At 36.9% G+C, this 27,662-nt stretch overlaps 1 protein-coding gene across 1 annotated transcript; it reads right to left on the bottom strand.

The window, feature by feature from the left end:
* Window positions 1-1,441: 1,441 nt before the first annotated feature.
* LOC133871911 (stromal processing peptidase, chloroplastic) lies at window positions 1,442-25,844 on the bottom strand. The gene is made up of 24 exons (XM_062309373.1): window positions 25,387-25,844; window positions 24,678-24,921; window positions 24,029-24,267; window positions 21,319-21,517; window positions 20,865-20,912; window positions 20,530-20,637; window positions 20,247-20,435; window positions 19,842-20,141; window positions 14,032-14,133; window positions 13,415-13,549; window positions 12,163-12,387; window positions 10,241-10,444; window positions 9,951-10,121; window positions 9,465-9,614; window positions 8,712-8,849; window positions 7,827-8,054; window positions 7,563-7,715; window positions 7,151-7,277; window positions 3,728-3,848; window positions 3,351-3,471; window positions 3,184-3,264; window positions 2,819-2,920; window positions 2,328-2,616; window positions 1,442-2,005 (listed from the first exon to the last, which is right to left on the bottom strand). Exons 1-23 carry the CDS (start codon window positions 25,575-25,577, stop codon window positions 2,383-2,385), a joined length of 3,810 nt encoding a protein of 1,269 aa, XP_062165357.1. The 5' UTR covers window positions 25,578-25,844; the 3' UTR covers window positions 1,442-2,005; window positions 2,328-2,382.
* Window positions 25,845-27,662: the final 1,818 nt, after the last annotated feature.

The following is a 27,662-nucleotide window of genomic DNA, read 5'->3' as shown; positions in this document are numbered from 1 at the left end:
CCCTAAACCCACAAAGAAACCCAACCACCCCTTTCCACCTAACACCACCTTTCTCCGCCTACCACCAGCCATCCCATCAACCCCACTGTAACCTCCACCCCCCCCCCCCCCAACCCCCCCCCCCCCCCCCCCCCCCCACACACACACAATTGCTCTGCAATCCCTTAACAACTTCTCTTTGTCAAGGAATTTGAAGCGGTTTTCAATTGCAATAGGAAAATATTTTTCGTACCACCCATACAACATAAATATTTTTTAAAATTATTTTAGATCTCAACAAATTATAAAAAAATAAGCAATTTTTCTAAAAATATTTTCGACCGAAAACATTTTCCCTCAAAAATCATTTTACCTTAAAGCAATCTTAACAATCTCAACCTTAGTTGAAATATTCAACTCTAGTCGGGTTTCATTCAATAAACAAATCGGGTTAAAACTTTGAAACAAAAGCATTAAAGCTGCAAAGCAATGCAGTGATTGCGGTGCAATAGAATTGTAATTCACTGGCTATTCCATATGCTCGCCAATGGCCATGAACAGTTGCTCCTAAAGTGCCCAAATAAGATTTAGCTGAACTTATTTCTATAGAGTCAATTTGAAGAATTAAAACTTTACCCTATTTTAGTTGCCCAAAGCTCATTATTGTAGATGTTTCTTCACAATAATTATGACCCAAAAAAATCAGATGTACTCTGGTACAGTAGTAGGTAAACTTGAAGGGGAAAGAGAGATCACTTTAGGCTTTGTTGATTTAATTCGTGATGAATATATTGAAAAAGATAAGACATGTGAACTTCCGATTTCGGGCTGCTGCCATAAGGTGAAGATTGCTTATGACATCAATCACAATCAGTTAGGTACATAAAACCTACACAAGTAGGTAGGTAAGTAGAGAATACCCACGGGCGTGAGACAACTCTCTCTAAGCCCTGCATTTGCAATTTGCAATACATCTCAAGCAGCAAAGGCCCTATCCTTCTCACTTGGTAAGCGTTTCGCTGTAGCCACGCTTACTGCTAGCCTAAGGGCTAGAGCCTCCTGTATACTGTAACACTAAAAAACCACACTTTCTCCTTTTTACAACAATTACATCGTATCAATAATTGATCAACATCCGTGAACAGTAGTTTTCCTCTGACAATTATAAAAAAGAATAAAAGTACAAAAGAAAAAAATTGAATAGGATGGGAACCAATTAAGCACGTAACCATCAAGCCGCTTGATGAATTATAACCAATCAGGCACGGAACCATCAAGCCGCTTGATGAATAGGTTATTACTCTGGACTGTTTGAATGTCCGAGGTCCCCAGTCGATGGAAATAAGGTCTTCACATCAAGCCATGTGAGCTTCCAACCATGCCCATCCGACAAATGCTTTTTTTTTGGCAAGTAAATCTGACATACAAAAATGTGTTTGCCCCGTTACCCACAGTCCACAGCTACACTCAAAAGGTGGGATGCAACATTGATATTCTTTGTATAACACGTATACAAGCAATCAAAACTAATAATCAAGGCTCCGGTACATAATAGCTTATACACATGCAAGGGTAGAAAACAAATCATTCAAATATATGGTGCAGGCAGGCTATAGCATACAAAAACTGTCTATATATAAACTATAAACTAAAGGTAAATATATTTCAAAAAATGTGGTGAAGGACTAGACTGCAGCACTCAGGGTAGTTACTCAACGCTGCAATTTTAGCTGTAACGCTGTTCTTATTCGATTCAGGTAAGGATGCTGCCAACAGTTTACGCACTGCTTTCTATGATCATCTTATTTTGTTTCTGAGACCTTTCTCAGAGCATCTCAATGTAAGGAAGCAAACATAGCACCCCATAGCTCCTTCACAACGCTACTTTTAAACAAGGAATCCGTACTGCTCATCATAGTCATCTTCTTGTCTTCTGCTTCAGGTCACAAGATATCGTTGGGGCGAGAAGCTAGTGGATAATCAGGTTTCGGTAATCGGAATAAATCAGAGTATCCAGTCTGCTGGCCTACAAAATTTGCAAGCAGTTCCTTGTAAAAGTACTGTTAATATTACAGCCTATGTTATAGTTGTAATGCACCGTTTCCTACAAGTATGTCTGGAACATAAATTCACACGCTTGCAAAACCGCCCAAAAAAAAAAAAAACCATCTTTCTTCCTTCCTCGTTATATGAATATCATAATCCCGTAAAATCTTCTAGTGTGTGTGTGCGCACATATGCTAGGAAAAAACCCAAGCTTGTGAAGCAAAAGCCAAATCATACACACACATAAAGAGTTAGTTATTGATACACATTTTACACAGAATTACATGCTACCAATAACATACCTTCCAGGTTAATATATATTCACTGCAAGACAGCAGAAAGCGTGATCCAGGGAGGTCATGTTGTAGGCCGCGTCATCGTAGATAAACCACGTCCCACAGGAATAACTCCAGGAAGGCCTTCATCTGATTCATCCTCACCTGTAATTTCGTCACCAGCCTGAGCCCCAGCAACTCCAATGCATGAATATAAAGAATTCTCATCTACTTTCAACTGATCATAGGCAAGGTATATGTCCTCGATGCTGGCAGCTTCATATAGTGATGTGAGATCCTTAATGCATGATATGTCCTGAGCCAAGATCATCAGAAAAGGCATATATTAACACACCATTGACTGGAAGAAATTTGAAGGAATAGTTGAAATGCCATTGCCAAAAATGGAACCTTTAATCTTTTTTTGCTTTCAACAGCAAAATATCCACTTGATATCAATCATTTATTTATTTTTTCTCAAGGATGGGAGATTGAACTTTCAGATATTTCTACTTTACCTTCCTTGGAACAGAAGAAGCTTGCAAGTGGGCTAACAATCCAAGCCAATAGGCATTTGACTTAATTTCAGCTTCATGTCTCATGAGAAGGGTCCGTTTCGCCTGCAAATGCAAAAGATGCAAGGAGTGGATAAACTATAAGCAGTAATATATTTATTATTTTAAAAACAAACTCTAGGTCACATGATGGTGTGGGTGGGGTGGGGTGGGGGGGTAGTTGGAAGTGGACAAACATTGAACACTAAGCCAATCTTAGGAAGAATGGGAAATTTAGCTGGCATTATGATGTTTGCTAAATTTAAGTTTATTAATTAATAAGAAAGCTGTCATAAGAAGCAAAATGAAGAAATCTAGCAGTAACAAACCCTATCCAACTCCCTCTGGGTAATCTTGTTGCCATGCAAACCTCTGAGAACGTTCTTGCATGCCTCAACAGCTTTATGAACCTGGATATTCAGCAGACCCAAACTAATAAAAAGGTTGAAATGACAGGAGAGTATTTTCTACAAATCAATTGAAATTGAACCCGCACCTTGCCTGGAGTTGATGTAACTGATATTACATACCATCCAAGTTTAAGCCTATCAAACAGGTTCAATTCGAATGATACATCATACGTCAGCCCAAGAGAATCCCTGACCGTAGTAAAAAGCCTGTACAAAGCACATGGAAAGCTTCACACTTGCAGTAATGGTAACTAGAAAAGTCCTGAATATCAGAAGGTGCTTGAGAAACATCTCCGATCATCATATCTAATGTTGGGAAAGCAATATAATCACATTTGATATGAATTTATGACAATAAGTAATCCATAGCAAAATTAATATCTCAACTATATTTTACTTCAATGTTATTTGGAGACATAAACAGAAATTTAGTGGAAATATATGGTTGTGCAGGAAGAACTACCTAGAATTTATGATCTCAGCCAGCAGCCCCATAGTGATGCCAAAGAAAAGTGGATGACCACGAAGTTTTCTTTGCAGATCCTTCCCCTCCATGTGCAGTTCTTCAGATGTTGACTGTGCACCTGCATAAGGCATTTCTCAGCAATGACACATGAAGAGCTAGTTCTGGATATAAAGCACATTCATCCCTAGTCAGTGGCAAAGGCAGGATTTTTCTCTTTGGGGGGGCAATTGATACAACTTAGGGTGTGTTTGGTAAATCCTTTGGCAATTTTTTTTTTTTTTTTGCATAGTAATAAAAAGTGATTGATGTGATATAAAGTAGAAATAAGTTTTGAATGTTTTGTAAGGAAAAGTGAAAAATGTTGTTAAAAAGTAATTGATGTGATATAAAAAGTTAAAAAAGTTGTTGAAGTTAAAAAAGTGATTGATGTGATTTAAAAAATAGAATGTTTTGAAGTCGACTTTTTTGGGGGAAGGAGAGGGTGGTTTGCCAAACAAAGCCTTATTCTTCCTGTAAGTTGACAGAAGTCTATGCACAAGTTAAGCAAAAAAATACAAACTTACTTGGATATCAGAATTTTTTTTCTGTCAAACAACTAAACAAATAACCGATTCATTGTTTTGTTTGGCCAAAACAAAATGAATTCGATGGATCTATTCGCCGCACTTTTAATTGATTAATTAAATAAAGCTATGAAAAAACCGGACTAATGCGGAATGACTTTTCCCATTGCTGGGAGCTGTAGATCCCACCAATCAAATCGCTTTTTTGAGAAATACGAGACATCTAAGCTACTATGCTTGCTGCTTCTGGCTCCCGATGTTCTACCTCTGAGTCCTTTGTTTCTCGTGATTTTTCTAGCCTTTAGATGGGCGTGCATCTTTCTATGGAGGTGCACATCACTTTGAAATGCTCAGTGTTGAGGGATCATCAACGAAAATAAGGGTATTTTGTCGTTCTTCTTTCTCCATTTTTCTTCTCTTCCAACTTGGTAATCAAAGCGTTAGAATCGGAGATAAGAGTCTATGACTTGTCGGTGGTGGTAGGAGACCATAAACTCAATCGAAGAATCTTGCATCATCTAAATATTGATGCCATGGTGATAGACGCTACAAGAGTTGTGCTCGGGGTCTCCTGAGCGTCTTATATGTTACTTCGGAGGTGGATAAGGCACGGTGATTTGTGTTCCTGTCCTCTTGCCGGAGAACAAGGCAACCGAAAGTGGTGTCCCTTAGGTGTCTTTGTGTTTTTTGTTTTCTGGATGCTAGAGTGTCAGGCGGCATGTTCTGGGTGTTTTTGTCATACATCTAGCATTTTCCGACGACTGACCACGACAGTGTTATACAAGGTAAAAACGTCAAGTCATTTTCGTCTGGGGAGGCTAAGCTGCAAGTTGTATAGTAGTAGCAAAATGACATGTCTTATAGTATTAAGGCAAAACAACATGTTGTTCAGTGAAAGACAACGACATGTCATTTGGAGGAGCTGCTAACGACAGCAACAAAGCCTCAAAACGGCAAGTCGTTCAGTGAGGTAAAAAAAAAAAAAGGACCAGTATATTTCTCATTGCTTCATGTCTACTTCTATGATATGATTTTCTTGTTTTTGTCATTTATACTTGATACATTACTTAACCTGATTGTGTATTGCTATTTGGTTGGATGTCTGAACTCAAGATGTCATAAATGAGTCAGACCTCAAAAACTCACAAAACGCCCGGGGGGGGGGGGGGGGGGGGGGGGTCCTATAGTGAGAATCTAACTCTCCATACACGAGGCTCAAGATGTTAGAAACTTGTTGGAGACTTCACGATTGTCCTACAAGAGGTTGAGGGGGTCATTCAGGAGGTGGAACTAGTCCTCAGGGCAATCATATTTCTATGGTAGATTGTATCAATTTTCTATATAAACGATGTAACAGTGTCGAGTGATCATCAAGGAAAATAAGAGTATTTTGCTGTTCTTCTTCCTCCATTTTTCTTCTCTTCCAACTGTTTTTAGAGGCCGTACTTGACCCATCCGACCCCTTAAACTCGTGATTTAGCAAATAAAATAGACCATTCTGGCCCTCCTGGATCCTTGACTCTGGTGCCTCTATTCATGCCTCATGTTCACCCTTGCAGAGTTCACTTGAGATATTTACTACATATGGATCACAGATCTCCACTCTATGTGTCTCTCTGAAGCAAATCTATTAATCGGCGATGGGACCAATACACAAATGGTCCAAGCTCTCCTCCATTTCACCACACAACGCACACCTTACTACTTGAAAAAAGAAGGAAGGCCTTCATCTTTTTTCATTAAAAAGTCTTGTTGAATCTAGTTGCTAGCAGGTCTGCCATGAGCAACAAGCCAAATGAAGAAGTTGGCCATCAGCCATGGTAATTGGTCCTTATTCAAATGTTAATCCCATAGCTTTCAAATTGTGGGGAAAATAGGGTTTTAACATTGTAGGATAAAAAATTGAACAATAACCAGAAAAAGAAAAGGAAAAACAACAATACCATTGTATCAACAATCAACATGTGCTTATAAAAAAAAATAAAATAAAATAAAATCATGTTGTTCACAGAAAAAACAATATCAACATCATGACCAGGATTTGGCGTATGCTTTTAGTTAATCACATGCGTAATCCAAAACAGTAAAGCACTTAGGCAGCCTAACAATTTAGCAAGTTGTGTGGTCTGTCAATGTGGGCGTAATCTGTGTGGAGGCCTAATAGCCACAAGCTAACAGCTAAAGTAGTTATTTCTATCTTTAATCCGGGCACAGTAACACAATACAATGAGATTAGATAAGGAGAAGAGGAGGAGGAGGAGGAGAATTTATTGAATACCGAGTCTCTTCCAGGCTTTAATCCTTTGTAATATGTAGGAGAAGAAGAAGAATAACAATTTATCGAATACCGAGTCTCCTCCAGGCTTTAATCCTTTGTAATATGTAGCTTCTAGGTTTTTGCATTCTTTGCTTACAAAGAAAGGAAAGAAAGGAAAGGAAGAAAATGAGGGCGTGAAGAGAGAAAAGTGAAATGAAAGGGAATAGTGGAACTGCAAAAGAGGGAAGGAAGAATTGTGGCAAGGCCAAGGAGCATTTGGGTTTTGGCTTAAAAAAACCATATACGTTCTTATTTCAAGAATTATGTTGTGAGAAGTTTTTTTTTAGATAATTTTTTTGGGGGACCCAATCATCATATAGATTTTATTTTATTTTTGAAGGGCTAGCTCGGGTTTGGGCTTAAAAAGACCATGTATTTTTGGGGGGCTAAGGGGTAGATTTTTTTTTGGAATTTTTGGGGGGCCAGCCATTGTTTTTTTTTTTTTTTTTTTTTTTTGGGGGGGGGGGGTGGGCCTTGGGGGGCCATGGCCCCCCTGTTTCCGCCATTGTCCCAAGTTCTAGATATTAGGCAAGAACTCACCCTCAATCATTGAAATATTACTAATCGACTTTAGCAGGTCTTTGCCATCAACTGTAAGACCCCAGCGGTTGGGTGCCGGGCCTGCAATATATGCACATGCTCTTTCATCGGTGTCCTTCAAGAATACCTGTTAACAAAATAATAGAGGTACAAATTACAGCCACCTGCTGTTAAAGAAAAGTGACAAAACAAAAAGGGGGAGGGGGGGGAACTAGGCAACACAACCAAACAGTACTCTGTTTGCATCACAATATCCAAAGCATCAACAAATGCAAGTAATCAAGAAAAGTGACAAAACAAAAAGGGGGAGGGGGAGAACTAGGCAACACAACCAAACAGTACTCTGGTTGCATCACAATGTCCAAAGCATCAACAAATGCAAGTAATCAAGTAAACTAGCTTTATTTCTCACTTGTTGAAACTGCAAATCAGATGGAGATGGTCCAAAGAAGATTGGGCTGGATTCATGTTCCCTCTCAGAATCTCTTGTAGCTCTAACTGTGCCAAGGTAATCAAGAATACAAGACTCAATCTCTTCCTCCGAGAAGTCCCCAACAATACTGACCTGTACAATGAACACATGCAACCTTTACAGGATAAGAAATGCAGTGTTCATATGCAGTTTGTCCGCCACTGACGTTCATAAAAAAAGATCTAGTGGTAGGTAACTATGCACCTCCATGTTTCTGCCAACAAACTGATTCATCACTGCATTTTTCACGGATTGCAATGTCAAATTTTGTAGCGACTTTGGTGTAGGCTCAACAAAACGCTCATCTCCATCCAGCATAGCTAACATGAGTTTGTGAGCAGTTGAGCGCTCCAAGCTTTTTGGAATGGACCGGTAATATGACAAGTATAACTGTCTTGCTCTATCAAATGCATCATCAAGCCAGACACTATGCTGCACACCCACAAAAACCACCATTAGCCATTCAACTGAATAAACACATTGACAACCCTTACAAGAGCAACGGAAGAGGGAGGAATCCTCAAGGGGCAATTGCAGTCCCCACCCATCACTACACCTGGAGTTATGTAATTTATACAAAATCCTTGAGGTCAGAGAAACCATTGCCTCTCAACTATTAATGGTAATTGTTTTAATGTAAACTTGTCTTGTTTTGACAAAATAAAACGAAAATACAAAATGTAATTTCAGGATACATTAGTAAAATCCTGCGCTTCTTTGTTCCTTTTGGTTCACTTCAACTTGAAGAATAAATCTTGTAGATTAAAATGATAATGAATATAAATTCATAATCAATAAAACTCGTTTCATTTTGCAGTAACCTTTGTTTGTTTTCTGGCCAAGCAACAGAAGAACTCAAATCCAAATTACCTATCTCAATCTCCTCAAATACATGTTGGTCATAGGATTTGACCCTTAAATTCCCACAGAAGTGGGATAGTGATCAAATACTACAATGATTGACATTTGCATGAGTTTAAGGGGATTGGGGAGAGTTCTCATTCGTCTTCCTCTCGAGAAAAAAGTGAAGCCCAAAACCAACAAAACATTATTAACTAAAACCACAAGTACAGTTGACAATGGGCTTACCTCCAGTACCATATGAAGTAACTGGAAAGCTGCACGCATCCCATTATCTCTTAATGTAAAACGGAACTCCATAGAAATAAACTCCTCTGTAGACTCCAAAGAGCAATTTATCAGATGATTCACACAGAAAAGTTCTACCTGTTCAAGCACATTAAACATATGAAACAATCAGCATAACAGGCGGAGGTGGTCCTATCCTGATGAAATACAAGTAGAATCAGCACCGTACTTGGTGTAAGAGCAGATAAATGAGGGTCTCATCAAATAAATAAACAAACGATAAATCACTCATTTCCATGGTCCAATTCAATTACACCAGCAGGGAGAGGGAACAGCAGGTGTATTTATAATAACAGATATGTGTTGCTCCTTATTTTTCTAGCTATCATTCACATTATACAAAGTTGATTTAGAAATTATTGATGACTCAAAAATATGATCAAACCAAGAAAAATCTAGGCCCTGCCAATGATTAATGACAGAATTTACTAAAAGAAAAAAAGAACAACCAGAATAACGAAATCCTCCCATAACCTTTTTAATGAAAAATCCATAAGTGCGAAACATTATCTAACAATTTTGGGAGAAATATCATTTAGCTTACATCCCTACCAATGGCCTTATAGCCTAGTGGTATCTCTTCCTTTTAAGAGCAGGGTATGGGTTTAACTTAATGGGTCTGACCATCTGGGAGCACAGAATTAACGATTATTTTCATTTGATTGAACAAGGGAAATAAATAAGCTTTAATACCTGCTCTCTTGAAAAGTTGCCAACACGACCTCCCTCACTAAGAGTTCGAACACCCACAACAACAGCTCCTTTTGACTCAGAGCTTTCAGCTGCTCGTCCCCCACCAACTATAAGCCTCATAACACCTCCCTGAGCTTCAGTATTTGAAATCTGTATATGAACAAAAGGTATAGATGGTAAACAACATGAGAGGGAGGGAGATGGAATAGCTTGCAAAACTACCTAACTAAGGCACTCCCTATTTATCAATCTTCCGGCATTTCATGAGGGAAAAATTAAAATTTATACTAACACGAGAAATACAAAACATCTTACAAGAAAAACCATATCTAAAACCAAGGTTCCATTCTTCTAGAAACATCTCTAACCACATACATGTGCACCAGTACCCCAGATCCAATCATATCAAGAAAATTGAGACACTGGAAATCAATTTCTCTGTAAATGCTCCATTAGCAACTGAATACAAACATCTCCAAAATATACCTTGTAATTTATGGGAATTCCATTTGAAAGACGGGATTGAGTGATCCCTGTTTCCTTGTCATGCACTTTTGTAACATTTGTTTCTGCACTTAAAGGAATAAAGGATGGTTTGCATTGCAGCCTTAACTCCTGTAACTGTGACGAAGATATCAATTCTTTTGGCACCTCAAGCTGCTCAAGTAAGCGAAAAAAAATAAATCAGCAATACAATCTACTTCAAAAGATAACTTCCACCAAACAACTCCTAGACTTTAAATTCAAAAGGAAGCAAGGTTGATAATAAAGGAAACCTCAGGTTCAGCCTCGATGGGTTCCTGTAATCCAGCTTTCATAGCATCTGTAATCTCAGTTGGGGATATCTTAAACTCAGTTTCACCTATCCCATCAACATGCACTTTCTTTGGAACACATGCAAGAATCGCTGCAGGAAGAGGTGCAGTGGCTTTTCCAAAATCAGCAATATACTCTAATACTCCGGCACCAATGGCATTGACCTGCATCACAGAATGATTTATCTTGGAATTGAAAAAACAAAATGCAAGATGACAATGGAGAAAAAATTAAAAGGAAAAAATTTAAAAAAGAAAAAACAGAAAACAAAACAGGTAATGAAAGAGAATTCAATTATAGCTCCAAAGACTAACATGTTGATCTCAAAGAGTACCAGATCAAATGCATCAGTACTACCTTCACAAGATATCCATTAACAATAAGCTTGCCACTGGCTTATTCTCCCAATATTTCCAATAAAAAAAATCTTGACATTTTTCAGGGTAATCAAGGCATTTGGTACCAAGTAAATTTGTAAGTGTTGTAAACACCAGCACAATCACGAGTCTAAGGTACAAGAATTGGTTGGTGTTTACCTAACAAACATACATATTGATAAGCTAAGACCAAAAGCAGAGCTTAATATAGGATTGAGGTAACAAAACATATAATGAACCTTTTCTCTCTTCTAAATTGCCCAAAGATGGACAGTAGGAATTTATATGTCAAAGAACATAGCACCAAAATACGGGATGCCAAACCTCACCTCAAACAATTAGTGATATATATTCGACTAAAATATATTTTGGTCCCTCTAAGTTTAGGTTTGGTAACTTATCAAAAAAAAAAAAAAAAAAAGTTTAGGTTTGGTATCAATTTGGTCTGTGAAATTAAAATTTGATCCATAAAGTTTCAAATGAATTGCTCCATTAAATGACAAACCATCTTATTTTAGTAAAAAATTTCTAAGAAAAACATAAAATTGGAAAGAAATTTTAAAAAGATGGCAACGTGGCACTACAACCACCCTTAACCATGTGAATTGCCTCTCCATCATCACACTAATGCTGTCCTTCTCTCTCCTAGCCGTCCTCGGCCTCATCTCCGCCTCACTCATCCTCTGCCTAGTTGGGCCTAATCCTGGTATTCACTCTCTTCACCTAATTAGCATTTGACTTGACAGAAGCACCTAGTGGGAGTTCCAAATATTTCAGTGGTAGAGGATAAACTACAATTGAGAATATTGGCCAGCTCTTCCTGATTCGGTACACTTATGTTTTGAGAAATTAAGCATTACAGAAAAGTGTAAAGCTCAATGTACACTTATGTTTGCATTATTTTTGGGTTTTCGGCAATGGGAGTGGTGGTGGGGTGGAAGAGTAGAGTAATGGCCTTTTCTTTTTGTTTTTTTATTTAGGCAAATACAGATCGGTTTTAATGGTCAATTTGTATGAAGTTAACATATTTAAACGGAAGGACTACATGTCAGGGTCTGTTTGGGTTTGCGATTTAAGAATAGCGATTTTAAAATATGTGATTTGAAAAAGTGATTTTTAAAAATTCAGTTAAGCATTTAGCAAAATCACAGTTTAACATTTGGCAAAATCACAGTTTAACATTTAAAATCGTGGGCTAGCTTTTAAAATTTTGCGTTTTCAAAAAAACACCCTATTGCCTGCGATTTGAAAAATCAGTTTTCTCAAATCGCAATTTTTTAAAAACTCAATTCCCAAACGATTCATTTTCTGCAATTTGGTTTAAAATCACACTTATTGCCTACGAAATCGCAATTTCAAATGCACCCTCAGTAAATTAGAAATTTAAGGACCAAATTAACCACATTTAAACTTCAAGGATCATGAACGCAAACCAAAACTAAGGACTAAAACATGTATCGGTGCAACAACTACTAATGAGTAGGATCATCATTCAACGAAATTACCTCTTCAAGAGTAACTGTTCCAGCAACAGCAACCAAGCTCTCATGTCCTTGTCTCTGATCCATCACTGTATGTCCTAGTGCATCACTCTCCATAATAAAATCCAAATTATCCACGGATGACACATTATCTATCATAGCTGCTAGGTGTTCACTATCTTTTAACAGTGCATCCATATAGCGTGTTAATTCACCCTTGGTGACACCAAACTCTTTTAGCCTTCGAACCTGCAGAAATTAAAATTTATTAGATACTAAAAATGATGCAGAAATGTTAGACCATCATTTTAGGAACTCAGTGGCATCAATGCAAATACAAAATTCATTCAACTAGAAAAGGTATGCATTGCTGACTATAGTGCAAAATGGACATTAAATTAAAGTGGTCACTGATGCTGTCTAATTGTATTAGATAATATATTCATTGGTGCGACATATTTAGCAAATAAAGGGAAAAAAGATAAATAGGTTCAATCACAGCATCATGATGACAAGAACTTATCATTGGATGGGAGCCAGATTAGGGCTAGGCTTCAGCCTTGTCTATATTCAACGTGCAGAACCCTGCTACCTGGCCTTGTTTTTGAGACTATACTCGGCCCTAGAAGAAAAATGCTAGCCAGGCCTGCCCCTACTTTGGCCCAAGAACAAACTTATTTTTTTTCCTAGAAAACACATTGAGCCTCCTCTTGGATCTGAGAGCAACGCTTCGTCTAATGAATTTGAGACCAGTACAATCATGCGACACCAAGCACATCTGTGATGCACATTCTAACGAGTGGCTGGTTGGTATTCATGATTGAATGATTTAGGACCTTCAAGTGCTTGACGCCGTTGTTGGCAATCTCAAACTCCTGGCAATATGTCTTGGCCCCAGCCATGGCAAGAGGGTAAAGCATTAGGTTTAAGGGTTGGGAAAGTTATATATTATTTGGTTGAATCATCTTCAATGATATAATTTCCGAAAAAAATAAACATAATTTTCCAACCCAAGCCTGCAATGAAATTTCCAATTAAGACCAGTCCCGTCTTGAAAAAAAATTGGGCCTTTGAATTGAGCTAGCTGGTCCAATGGGCCTTAAATTTTTATCTAAGGTATACCAAATGCAAGCCAAGCCTGTCCAGCTGCATGTGCTGCCAGTCCATGATCAGGTTTAACGATGACAGCCAAAGATAATAGTGGAGAATATAATATAGCAAACAACACTAAAATTAATGCATGAAAAAGTAGAGAGGGAACATCAAAAGTACGAACCTCTTGGACAGCAACTTTAATTGCACTTTGCCAATTCTTTGGCTCTGCAGTTACTGTAAGAGTAGTGACAGTGCATCCTTCCCTACCGGAATCGCTATGATCCAATTCAACTGAAGTGAATGGTGGATTTGAACTCTGAAAATTTACATAAGTTAGTTACACTTTTAGACGGATACACAGTCTTTCTAAAGTACACAACAGGGTTGTTGGATAAGAGCACAGACATATAATGATTATAAGCTTGATTGCAAGTTCCCAGTGAATGATTGCAACTCTACTAACTGGTTATATATCATTGAGAGGCAAATATAGCTCACACCCATAAGGGATTGAGCTCACGGCTATCAAAAAGTAAACTGCCCTAGTTCTTTATAACTTTATTATCTACGTGAAGCTTTCCCTATGATGAGTTGCATCATATACTCAGACACAAGAAACAATCTTTACTTGGATAAGCTGAAGAAGATAAAGCAAAACCCACTCAAACAAATAGGAAGGCAACACGGTGAAAATCATACTTCTAATAGAAGAATGATCAGTTGCAAACTCATTACAACTTGGACTGAATAACAATGTCCTGAATTTGCAATCAACTGATTCATAATAGTCCAACCCACCTTGTATCTTGTATTAATCCGGAAATGCAAGGCAGAAAGAAATATTCTCTTCATCAAAACATTTCGCAAGTCACCATATGTTCCAACCTTGTTCACTGGAATCTGCAGGAAATTTAACAGAAGAGCCCCCCAAAAAGAAACAAAAAGAGAAACATGGTCATCAAATCCACTTGCTGAAGGCTACAAACATAAAAGATGAATCATAAAAACCTGAAGACCACTATATGCTTATAGATGGTAGCCACGGATTGCATTATCTAATATATACATAAAAGCTGAATCTGTAAGATGAGAGGCCAAAATTGCGACAAGTGGAGCTTAATTCTGTTGACAAGTGTCCCTCCTTATTATTAAACGTGCGTTTAAGTTAGTTAAACTTGGTGTAACGTTGTGCGTTTAGTTATCTTTTCAAAGCAACGTTTCAAATAAATGTTTAAGCACCGTTAGCGCAAAGGTCACTTTTGGCACTGGTAGCGTAAACCTCTTTTCGCTTCAATGGCCTCCATGCCTCTCTCTGTTTCTCCCAAGAGCCAATGTCTATAGCATGTGGTTTGGTTCATCTTAAAAATAGAACTTGCGTTTATGTCATTAATTTACAATTAACCATTGTTTCTATCTCACTCGAACAGAAATCTAAGGAAAGCAAAGCAATCAGATATTTTGGCGACTAAAAGTGTTGTTTCTATCTAAATCAAATGCAGAACAAAGCAAAGCAATCAAAAAGAGAGAGATGAAGATCACCGTGTTTGGCTCTCATCTAACCGGTTTCTAAAGGTTCCCCTTTTTCTCGTGTATAAATCTTTTTGGGTTTTTTCTATTCTTCATTTGGGATGTATATTTCAGTGGTGGTTGGTGCCAATTTGATTAGGAAAATTATTCTTTTCAAACCCATAATTTGTTTTTATCCAGAAGATATTTTCCTGCGAAACACACAGCGTTTGGAACTCTAGAAGTTCTTCGGTTCTCGAAATAAATCCTACAGGCTTTCGGAGTCTGATTCCAAGGGTATAATGTAACTCCTCATTTTAGAGTTCCATGTCCGTTGGAACTCTCAAAACAAAAGGGGTAGATCTCTCTCTCTCTCTCTCTTATATATATATATATGAAAAAAGGATTGTCAATGAAAATTGCTGAGACCCAAAGAAAATCTCGAGAAGAGAAACATACATATGAAAGATGGCAGAAAGCAACGAAGTCCAAATTCCAACAGTAAAACTGGGCAATCACGGTCTTGAGGTAAATCGTTTGTCATTTCTTGACTGCCAATTTCAATTTTTTCAGGAATCTTCCGCATGTAGTTGTTGTTCAAGTCGCATTTTTTCGAAACCCATCTACATAATTTGATCTATTTTGAGTTTTTAAGGTATCAAGAAGTTAATCACACTCTGAAAACAGAATTGCCGTAAATATATGTCTTCAATTCAAAGACGTATAGATAAGTTTCCAATTTCTTATTCCCTCTATATATGCGTTTGCTATATATATATATATTTTGTTTTTGATATTTCAATTTTAAATAATTTGATTGAAATTCATGGTTGATGCCAGAATTACACGATTCATGTATTGGTGAATTGAATTTGATTGTTTCATTGTGTATTTGCTAAAAAGTAAAAACACAGGAATAGATCTGAGAAATTTCTAAATGAGTAAAATAAACTTACAAACAAAGGAAAGACATCAACCTCTCAATCATGAGCCGGGCTCAAAAAGCAAACGTTCCACTGAATGGAACCACTAGAAAGTGCCAAATGATCTGCTACAGAAGCATCATTAACATGAGCAATACTATAAAAATCTAAAAAACCTTCCTTTAAAGCTTGATCCCCACATCATAAGTCAAGCCAAAATCTAATCTTAGTGCCATCTCCCACCTCAAATCTGATACGACTTAAAAACTCCCCCCAATCATTCCTGATGTTTTTCCAAAGCCCACCACATACAACCCATGAATCTCATTAGAACACCATCCACCCCACAAGCTACCATATGCAGAATCCACTACAACTATCCATGAAGCCTCTCTCTCATGCATCTAGCATCAAAGTCACTTTCCCAAAAGAGCACGATTGAACAGTAGCAAATTCCGAACCCCTAATCCTCCCTTGGACACAGGGGAACAAACCTTGGATCAACTTACGAAGTGAAATTTGAATTTTTCAACTAGCCCACCCCATAAGAGGTCTTGTTGTAACTTCTCTATACGGTTGGCAACACCAACTCGAAAGGGAAAAAGAGACATGAAATACGTAGTCAAATTGGATAAGGTACTTTTGATCAAGGTAATCCTATCACCCTTAGACAAGTAAAACCTCTCTCATCCAGCCAAACGATGCTGTGTTCTTACTTATCAAAAAAAAAAACGATGCTCTATCTGCTCAATAACACTATCCCAAATAGTTTTGGCCTTAAAAGAGGCTCTCAACGGAAGACCAAAATACTTCAAATGCAAAAAAGAAACCATGCATCCTAGATTATTGGTCAAACTATCAACATTATTAAAATTGCCCACAGGAACCAATTCTAATTTAGTCAGATTAATTTTCAAACCAGATACAACTTCAAAGATTTGCTACAAGCGCGGAGTCAAGGATTTGCCTACCTCTAACAAACGCATTTTGGGGGCTTCTAAACAATCTTCTCCACAACCCTACTCAACCTGATGGCTAGGACTTTGCAATAATCTTGTCAACTCCACCCACAAGATTGATAGGACGAAAGTCCTTAACATCAACAGCCTCAAATTTTTTCGAAATGAGAGCAATGGAAATGACATTTAAGGCTTTTTTCAAACTTACCTCTAGCATGAAAATCATGGAAACTCCCATAATAACTTCTTTGATTAGATCCCAACAAACTTGGAAGAATGTCATAGTAAAATAGCGCATTTTTACTATTCATACATTTCACCACCTCAAGGACCTCACTCTCCTCAAACGGTCTCTCAAACCAAGAGGCCTCCTCACAATGGATTCAAAAGAAAGGCCATCCAGCTTGGGCTGCCAAAAAAACTATTCAGTAAACAATCTATCATAGAAGTTCACAATGTGATCCATGATTACAGCTTGAACAGAAGAAACTGAGCCATTAACCAACAACGACTCAATGGAGTTGTTTCTCCTATTCGAGTTGGCCAATCAATGGAAAAACTCTGTGAATTTGTCACCCTCTTTTAACCATTAAGCCCTCAACTTCTCATCCAACACATCTCCTCCAATAAGGTAGCCCTCTCCAAATCACTAATAACTTTTACTTTCCTCAATTTCTTTTCGTCATGTATAGCTCTCTTTTCCTCCAAACCATCAAGAACATGTAATTCATCCAAGAGAATCCTTTTATGGGTCTCCACAATACCAAACACCTGCTCATTCCAAATTCTTATATTAACTTTGAGTGCCTTAAGTTTACGAGTCAAAATGAAGCTCAGGAACCTTGAAAATGATAAAAGGTCCACCATTGCCTCACCCTGTCCACAAAGCTTTCCGCCTTCAACCATATATTCTCAAACTTGAAATATCTTTTGCCGCCCTGAATACCACCACAATCTAGAAGTATGGGGAAATGTTCTAAGCAAAGTCTAGGCAACCTTCTTTATGATAAATCAAGATACTTGGCTTCCCAACCCATATAGACAAAAAAAAAAAAAACCTTATCAATTCTTGACCAAGAAGGGGGATCGAGATTGTTTGACCAAAAAAAAGACCCACCTACAAAGGGGAGATCCATGAGACCCTGATCAAAGATAAAATTAGAAAACTCCACCATAGCAGGACAAGGGAGAGCTTTACCCAATCTTTCGTTGGGAAATCGAGCGACGTTGAAGAAATTCCACCAATTAAACAAGCCAGCCAATTCCTCCCATAAATAACTTCTACCACAATCGGAATTAGGCCCATAAAAACCCGCAAAAAAACCCAAGAGAATCCATCTTCAACATTTCTAAACGAGCAAGCAACAGTAAACTCCCCTCACACACTATTCAATCTTCTCCGCAACCTTCCTATCCCACAAAAGCAAGATTCCACCGGAGGCCCCCTCTTTTTTTCTAAGTAATCAAAATATCATTAAAAGTGAAAGGCATAACCCGGATATACAAGAAGTATACAAGAGAAACACCTAGCTACAAGGAGAAAAAACAAGAAAATCATAAAAGCTAAACACAAAAGGAGCTAAAAACGCAGTTGAATAACACCATTCCACATGTTGACAACCCCACAGACTATGCACAACACTGTTGAAAATAAACTCAATTTAGATTCTTGCAGACAAATAGTAGTTGCCTTCCACTGTCTAATCAAATTCATGAATCTCAAGTGTGTGTCTTTTAATCCCCTCAAATTCAATGATAACAACTTAGGCTTCATAAATAACCACACATTGCCCTCCCTTTGACTCTACCACAGCTAGCACTACTCCCGAACGAATCATAACTGATGGAGCAAGATAACCTTCTTAATTCTCTACTACCTTTACCTTTTTTACCCAAATTGGAACTAGAGGCCGACTCCAAAGGAGAGTGGCTTGCGCATGCAGACAAATAGAAGGTTTATTCTTCCATTCGTGCCCTATTTACAAAGAAATTAAGGAACCAAACTAGGAAGTATAGATACTTCAAAACGTATCAAACAAAAATGTGGCCCAGGACGTATCAAACACAAACAGAGCTCAACCACAATTGGATATGTGGTTATAAATTAAAAACTAAAATTTTAAAGTTGGACACGGTACGATACTTCATAAATATAACTTGGATATAATTAGGACACATTAGGGTCAAAATAAGATTCTCAAAAAAAAAAAAAAGAGTTTTGAATGTTGTTTTAAATGCTTTAGAGTTGAATTAGAAAAGGGTCTAAATGTTTTATTTTGAATATTTGAAGGATCTAATAGCAAATAGATTGGTGTTATTTTAGGGCTATTTATGAATAGTATACTTTTAATATATCTTAAAAAGCTAAATATGGATAATAGTTACTTTACATTCTAAATATGTGCTTTTTTTCCTATCTATTATTTCTTGAATACTAGTGTAGATATCTTTCTTAAACTTTTGGGAATTTGTTATTTATCTCCTAAATCAAAAGGTAATATAATATATACAAACAAATGCATATCAATCCATTTAATGTCCCAATTATATCTTATTCTAGTTTTTCAAGAATTATTGTATTGTCGTATCTGTAAATATCACGTGTTTTATATCAGTATCGGTGCTTCTTAGGAACCAATACTCCATTTATCTATTAGAATATTAATTAAATTATTAAATGCAACATTTCCTTTTGATAGGTAAAAAAATGCAACATTTCCTACCAACTTAAACTTTTACAATAACTAGTGATTTAACATGATATCAAAATAAAGGTTATGAGTTTGAACCCTAAGTCCACATTATATCTCCCATTTAAGTTAAAATATTTCACTTATTGAGAGAGAGTTTGGACTCACACGTAAGAGAAAGTGTTAGAATAATAATTAAATGATTAAATTTACTATTCTCTATTTACTTAAGCTTTTGGGACAATTGACAATTTAACATTATCCACCATCAACATTGGAATATGAAGCATCTACTACTTCTAAATAAAGCATCCCACTAACATTTTTCTTCATATTCCCTCAATAACTCTTCAATTTTACCCTTAACATTAAGGTATTGTTTAAGTGGAAAGTTTTAAGATACAAAGTAGTGACCAAACCACAAGGAACTATAGAAACAAGATAAGGACGTCTTAAAATAAGCCCGATATTAATAAAGTGTGAAAAACAATAAAAAGAAAGAAAGAAAGAAAAAAAAACGCCATTCATACCTTGCAGAACATATTAACTGAAAAGTTTTGAAGCAGCTCATGCTGGAATATCTGTGGAAGCTTCACATCTGTGCTGCTTCCAGGGAGTGACCAATTATGCTTCACTGGGGGACGAACTGCATGCCTCTCTTTCTTTAAGATTTTAGATTGATCTAAAGAATTAGATGATTTTTCATTTGATAAACTTCCAGCAAACCCAGCTGAGAGCTTAGGAACAAGAAAACTAGCCATTGCACCAAACGCGCTAGGACTAGATGCAGAAACTGCCTCATTTTCTATGCCAGTCTGCCCAAAGACAGCCTGCATGGAAGAACTAATTATAGTCAAAATTCAAAAGTAAATTGGAAAAATTCCCAATCAAGAGTCGAATTTTACAAATGATATATCACTAAATTTGTGGCATACTTCGATCTGGTGTACAGTCTTTGAGATGTTATCAATATCCCCCACTATGTATAAGGTTGCATTTGCAGGGAAATACCAACGCTCATGAAATTTTCTTATTTTATCTGCATCCCACTTCTTAATCTGCTCTTCTAATCCAATTGGAAACCTTTTGCTCAGCTTATTTTCAGAATGCAGATGTTGTAACAACTGTGTCCAAAATAAAAAGGAATGAAAATTATGAAATTGGCCACCAGTGTGAGAATATCAACCAGCTAAGCACAAAAATATCCTTGGTCCATACCTGGCAATCAACACGATACTCTATTGTATTCATCATTTGTAATTCCGAAAGTATAGCACGCCGTTCCTTTTCAACTCGAGAAGCAAGAAATTTTGGGTGGAACGCTATCTTTATGCATGTATGAGATACCGTTGATCAGGCAGAGGGTTATGACACTCATTACATAAGACACTGCTACTTAAGCTAAGAAATGATTTTCGTAATGGGAAGGGAGCAATATTTAAGAAAGGAAAAAAATCATGCCCTAGCTAATATCACACTCAGCTTACCAATGAATTGCTTTTCTACATCAAGGAAGTAATTTTAAACGTATGGCAGAACCCAATTACTTTTACCTCATTCAGCGCATCCAGTACAGATGGAAGCAGATCTCCATCAGAGTCCTGTCATGAACCAACAAACAACAGTCAGTAAAAGAATAAGACAGATTGTAACTTGAAAGGGCAAAACCTTAAATTGTTCATATGAAGACAGCAACATGAGAAACAAGTTGGTTATCCTCAAGAAGTACACACAAAATTCTGCTTGTTACTAACCTGACCTCACAGATTTGTGTTCCAAGGACATTCAAGCACAGGCATACAGATAATATGTTACCCAAAAATACTTATTATGCATTTGTTTTAATGATTATTAAGTTTAATATACCTGGTATAGAAGGAAATGTACAAGTAAAGCATAACTTAAGCTGGTATGCAGACAAATAAAAAACAGTGCATTAAATCAGTATTCAAAGTCTATAAACATTTTGTACAAAAGATGTAAACAAAGAGAACTAAAACAATATACCTTTGTGCTAATTGGTGAATGAATGTGGAACACTGTATGGTGGAAATCAGTGTAAGCATTAGATCGGGCTCCTGTCCCAAGAAGTTTCTCGCGTTTCTTACTTCCAAGGAAAGCAACATGTTCAATCATATGGGCAATTCCCTGCTCATCATCTTCCTCATCAATTGATCCAACATGAACTTCCATGTGTGCTTCAAACCTATAAAACCAAAATTTTCTACATAAGAGAGCAAGAGGGAGAGAGAGATTCATTTGCATGTTATTTTTTGTTAGGAAGAATGACGGTCAATATAAAGCATAAACATATGCAAATCCTTGCATAATGCTCTTCACATAATTTTTTTTTATAAGTAATCGAAATATCATTAAAAACGTAAGGCACACCCAGGTACATAAAAAGTATACAAGAGAAAACACCTAGCTAGCTATGAGGATAAAAAAGAAGAAAATCATAATAACAAAGCACCAAAGGATAACAAAAGCAATTGTCTAAAGATAAAGAGTATAGAAGAAGAAAGACTCAAGCTTCTTCAACGTCCTCTCGTGGTCCTCAAAACTTTTCTTTTTTAATGAATAATTCAGATCTTATTGAGAAAAAAAAAGGGTTAAACCCTATAAGCTATAAGAGTATACAATATGGACTCAACCCTATAAGTTGCTACAATGTAAAAAGCTAATCAAATCAATCAAATTTGTAGAGACAAAGTTAGGAACATTAACAAGAACCCAAGCCAAGAGAGATACCACAAGAGAAAGAAGGCACCATCTTCTACATAGCAGCACTCCTAGTGCCACCAATAGTCCACTAACAAACAAACAAGTCAACTACACTGCTGGATATAACCCAAAGCAACATCACAATAGAGAAGATGGTCCACAGACTTCCTATTCTTGTTACACATACAACACCTCTCAATCACAATGACATGTTGCTTCCTAAAATTGTTCATGGTAAGGATATTTCCTAAGGCCGTCATCCAAGCAAAGAAAGTCACCCTTAAAGGTACTTAAGTTAGCCAAATACTCTTCTAAGGGAAAAGAAGGCCATCATTACATACTAGGACACTGTAGAAAGATCTAACATCGAACAACCATTTTTTGGAGGGGGCCCACCAAAGCTTGTCTTCACCTTCCTGTCTCTCTCTAACTTTTATTTTTATTTTTTTTATTTAAGTAAACGTAAAAGAAGGTACTATACATCTCTCTCTAACTGAACACAATTTGAACGAGACAAAGACATCCACCTCCCAACTGGGCTGGTCTAGCAAAGCTTACGTTCCACTTATTGGAGCCACTAGAAAGCTCCAAGTAAGCTACTATAGAAGCATCCTTCGCACAAGCAATACCATATAAATCTGGAAAGTAGGGCCATGTTCCCACACCATAGATCATGCCATAATCTAACCTTAGAACCATCCCCTACCTCAAATCTAGTATGACTTGAAAACTTCCTCCAACCCCTCCTAATATTCTTCCATAACCCCACCCCTTATGCCCCAATAAGCTCATTGGTACACCACCCATCTCACGAACTGCCAAATTTAGAGTCCATCACAACTCTCCACCAAACCTCTCTCTCATTAACATAGCGCCATAACCATTTTCCAGGTGAAATTTGAACATAATTGAAGAGGCAAACATATTCCTTGATCATTGTACTTAAAAAACAAAAGTTATATTTGTCTATTAGCAAACTTCTACAGCCTTTTTCTCTTCTTTTACCATTTATCATACTATTAAAGCTAAAGGCATTAAATGTACGTGTTTAACGTATGATAGATCATTGCATACATATTTTGCACTTCTAACAAGACACTTCACATTTATTCCTCCACATACCATTTACTTCAGTAACATCTTTTATTGATTCCTTCACAAAAAATCTTTATATTCAAGTAGTAAGGAACAAATCAAGACTTCAAACTGCGGGAGGGGAGAGTTTTGCAGTAGGTAGGCTACCCCCATTGTATAGCTACTATTGTCATTTTGATTAAAAAACAAAATAGAAAGTTTTGCTTCAGTGTATACTTAATGTTGTTGGTGTGGAGAAGTAGGAAGCAAAGAAGAAGACTAGTCACTATACAACCATGGTACTTGAAACATTTCATTTACTAGTTCTACATTAATTTAGAACCAAGTGCTAATCACATAGTGAATCACGAAAGGAAAATGGCAAAACTCCAATGTTAGGATTAGTTCCTATCAACATCACATACTAAACACTGACGTAGAATTATATGAACTTCTAACATTACAGTAGAGATCACTCCTCATCTTGTGCTCGCTTTAGACAATCATACTTGGAGTCGACCAATTCCATTAAAGGAAAGTTACCAAATCAGGAAAAAAAAAATGTTGGGAGTGATGAACATGTCTTGGAAATGACCTTCAAACTTCCACTGACAAATGTATCTTACGACAAAATTACTGTGAAACACACGAAATTTGTGGAAAGGGTATAAAAAATGACAACCAATCAGTATTTGCATAAATGTTGAGAAATTGATGTACAAATCCAAGATGTTTTGCAAGTGATGTGGTTTTTTTTTTTTTTTTTTTTTTTTTTTTTTTTTTTTTTTTAAGTTTTGACCAAGTCAAATTAGATGCATATCAAACTTTTGGCTTGTAATTTTCATGTATGATCCTATCCTACCCTATCTTTACATGTAACCCTAAAAGTGTAAGCCATTTGGGTGCAGATGAACCATACCTACTTGGCGGTACTTTATTTGGCAAAATAATATAACGCAGTCCATTTTTCAGTTGTCCTCGATACAACTTTGGGTGAGACGGAAGTTCAGAACTTAAGAACCCCTCTAATTCTGCTTGTTCTATTTCAGGATAAGATATATCTAAATCTTGTTTCTCAAGAACATCTGGCCAGGCTGTATTAGCTGCATGTGGCTCATCTGGACCAACAGTTGCTCGTGGAACATGGTCATGCTTCGCCTGAAAAAATAAAGAGCACAACAAGTTAGACGAACATTGTCTTGAAAGCAGGGGGAAGGAAAATTGGGGTTCAAAAACAAATCGTCTTATATAAGCTTTTTCTGTTATTGGTAGGTTACATATGCACTGAATGGATCCTGAACCCACAACCTCATCCTACGCTCTGTTTCTTAGAAGGGAGGAGGTGCCATTCCAACCATACATTCTTAAAATACAATGAAAGACTTTCTGTTTCTAGAAGAGGTCTTTCAAATTGTAATGCATGCATCCCAAATGCAAACATGTGGAAGTTCAAAAACAACGGCTCAGATTTGTTGGGGGGGAGGGGGGGGGGGGGGGGGGGGGGGGAAGAAAACACTTGACTGCCCAAAGTTGAGAAGAGGATATAGGATGTAATGTGAAGTACTTACAGAAGTATTGCCAATACCACGCTTGGATATATGAAAAGTAGATTTATCAAGAAAGGCCCTTGGTATGGATCTTCTGAGAGTGGGACGCGTTAATCTGCGGTTGAGAGAACAAGAAAAGCAGGGACTCTGTGCAGAAAAAGGTGCTTCACTCCCTGGTTCACGAAGCATGGAAGCATACCGTTTGCAAGCATTATTGTTCTTTCTGTGAAACCCTGAATTGCCATTACCAAGCTCGTGCGGGTACCTTATGCTCGCAAGAACACGGGAAAAAACAATTGAAAATGATTATCATTTCCACCCAGTAATATAAGTGGCAGTGAAGAAGTTGTCATACTGAAAATACAAGCAGGCAAGCATATGACACACTGAAGGCAGATTAAAAAGGCAAAATAGGACTTCCAACGAACCAAATTACAAGGTTTTGGGCTCTGTAAGAGACGGAATTAGTTGAGATGTATCAACTATTACTTAAGAACCGTTTGAATAAAACACTTGGGTTCGGATTACGTATATACTCCGACGGACACAACATGCTAAGAAGTAATTCTGCGGAATTCAATGCGCCTGTGATGGCTACCAAACCAATTTGTATAATTGAGAAGTACAATATTGAAAAGGAACAGAAGAGTGAAGCAGATAAACCCTAATAATGAACTAGAATTCGATAAAGCGGAAAAGGAATTTCAATAAAAAGGAAATATAATACTACCTGCACCTGGTCCTGGTATGAGGAAATATAGAGAGATGGTTGCTATGGAGTCGGGTCAAAGAGGTGGGAATAGGGGAACGACGAGGCAGAGAGAGGACCGAATTATTAACCCGCCTTTTGCTCTGTTTAGAACTCCACCACGGACCGATTTGAGGGACGCTGCTTCCCACCGCTGAGCTTAACGCAGCCATTGCCAGATTGAATTCACAAGCAGAGCCTTTGAATTGATTTTATTATGCCTTTTGCCCTTATTATGAGTTCTACAAAAATAGTAGGGTAAAACGATTGGTCAGTTTGGACCTACAGGGGGCCCTGCAATTCTCCCATTAACAAACGGCACCGTTGGACCTTCTTCCAACGAAATTTTAATTTTCTTTCCAAAGGCAACCGACTAATAAAATATGAAATATCTCTGGGTGAGACTCAGAATCTGATTTGTGAACCGTATCACATCTCACGCTCACGCAATCGCACGACACACCGCCATACAAAGGAGCTGGCCCTGCCCTATCGTTGGTCTCACGTGTATCTTTATTTTCCTTTCTTTTCTAGCAAAGATACTTAACACACGGTACTTACTAAATTGAGAAAATTAAACTACTTTTTACTCCTTTAATTTTGCCTCCTCAAATCAAAGATACTTATCACACGTTACTTACTAAATTGAGAAAATTAAACAAATTTTTACTTCTTTAATTTTGCCCTTCAAATTTTAAATGCTAGCTCTGTCCTTATGTGAATTCACTCTAAACCCATAACCAATTGACATACGAAACTAACGCTTCTGTCGGTAAGAAAACGACAATTTTATCTCAAAATTAGTAAGATAAAAAATAAAAATAAAATTTTAAAAATAGTCATTGCTCACCATATGAAGGGTAACTGAGTGGGGGGTGGCTTCCCTTCAACTCATAGAAGGACAATAATCTCTTATAAAAGTTTAAAGTAACTAGGCGGAGGGTTGCCTCCATGTAAGGTGAGGCAACCTCTCCTTAGAGAGGGGGTAACCACATAATAATCAATTGTCGATGGACATGTAATATAACTTTACGTGTTAAAAAATTATAGTTTTACTTTCAAATTGAAAAAAAATAAATGAACAATAATAAAAGAGGCGACCTCCATGAATGATTGTCAACTATGCATTCAATAATATCTCCATAGAAATGTAACTCTTTTACATTTAATATTATAAATGTTGTGTGGTCAATTCATAGAGAAAAATGATATAAAATTGTCCAAAGCATTTGGAGGTTAAATCCTCGATCTCAAGTGATCAAATTATCTTTATTATTATTATTATTATTATTTCAATTTCAATTTCAATTTCAAGGGATAGACCCTTCTGATTCCTATTATTCAAGCTAATTTGTATGATTATAAGAAGGATTGCTCAAAACAATCATGAACCTAACATAGAGTATGTTTGGACGAAGAAAGATGAGAGAAACAATTAGAAGGGGATATCATATATATATATATATATATATATGGAAATCACTCAGAACATTGCATAATATTATGATAAGTGACCTTTCAAAATGCAGCAAAGTGTTCATTTTAAGTTAAACGGTGAGTTTAACTTTGTCAATCAAACAGTTATTTATGCATTCAGTTGGCTTTTTTTCCCCAAAGTAACGTTTGAAAGAAAAGGCTACGGGGGTGTATATATCATAATTGTTTACAAAGGACAGAATAAGATCATTTCATTTTTCTTCTATAACTCTATCATAGCCTTCCCAAAATCACACTATGTAAAACGAAAAACTGTTTGCTTTCCATTGGCCTCTTCGCATCTAATCTATCAAAATGTACTCTCTCTCTCTCTCTGTGTGACTCTGTCAGTAGATTATGAAGAACATACGTATTTTAAGATTATATGATTATTTTTTTAAAAATTGTGATGTGCTTTGTTCCTGCATATGATTTTTTGTTATTATCTTTGTTATCAAAGCAAGAATTCTAGCAAATTCAGAGCCCTTCGTTCTTCTACTTCCTACTGCCTTTTTTTAACAATTTTTGTTTTCCCTTTATTGGGTTAGGCTTCAAAACTCTTAAAAACACAATGCAGAACGACATAAAAATGTTGTCACTCAGAGATTTAGTTGCAGTTCTTATTTCAGACCAAAATATCAAAATTACCCAACAAAAAAATAAGCATCTACAACCGGAAGGCAAATTAAAGGCTATAAAACTGTATCATTACTGTTTGCAAATAAGCAAAGAAGAGCAGTTCAGTTTTCTTTTATAAATACTCTATCATAACTGTTTGCACA

This window comes from Alnus glutinosa, chromosome 6 (assembly GCF_958979055.1).
Source record: "Alnus glutinosa chromosome 6, dhAlnGlut1.1, whole genome shotgun sequence".
NCBI lineage: Eukaryota > Viridiplantae > Streptophyta > Magnoliopsida > Fagales > Betulaceae > Alnus > Alnus glutinosa.
The sequence above is the reverse complement of the archived record's forward strand: the minus strand, read 5'-3'. Positions and strand labels throughout refer to the sequence as shown.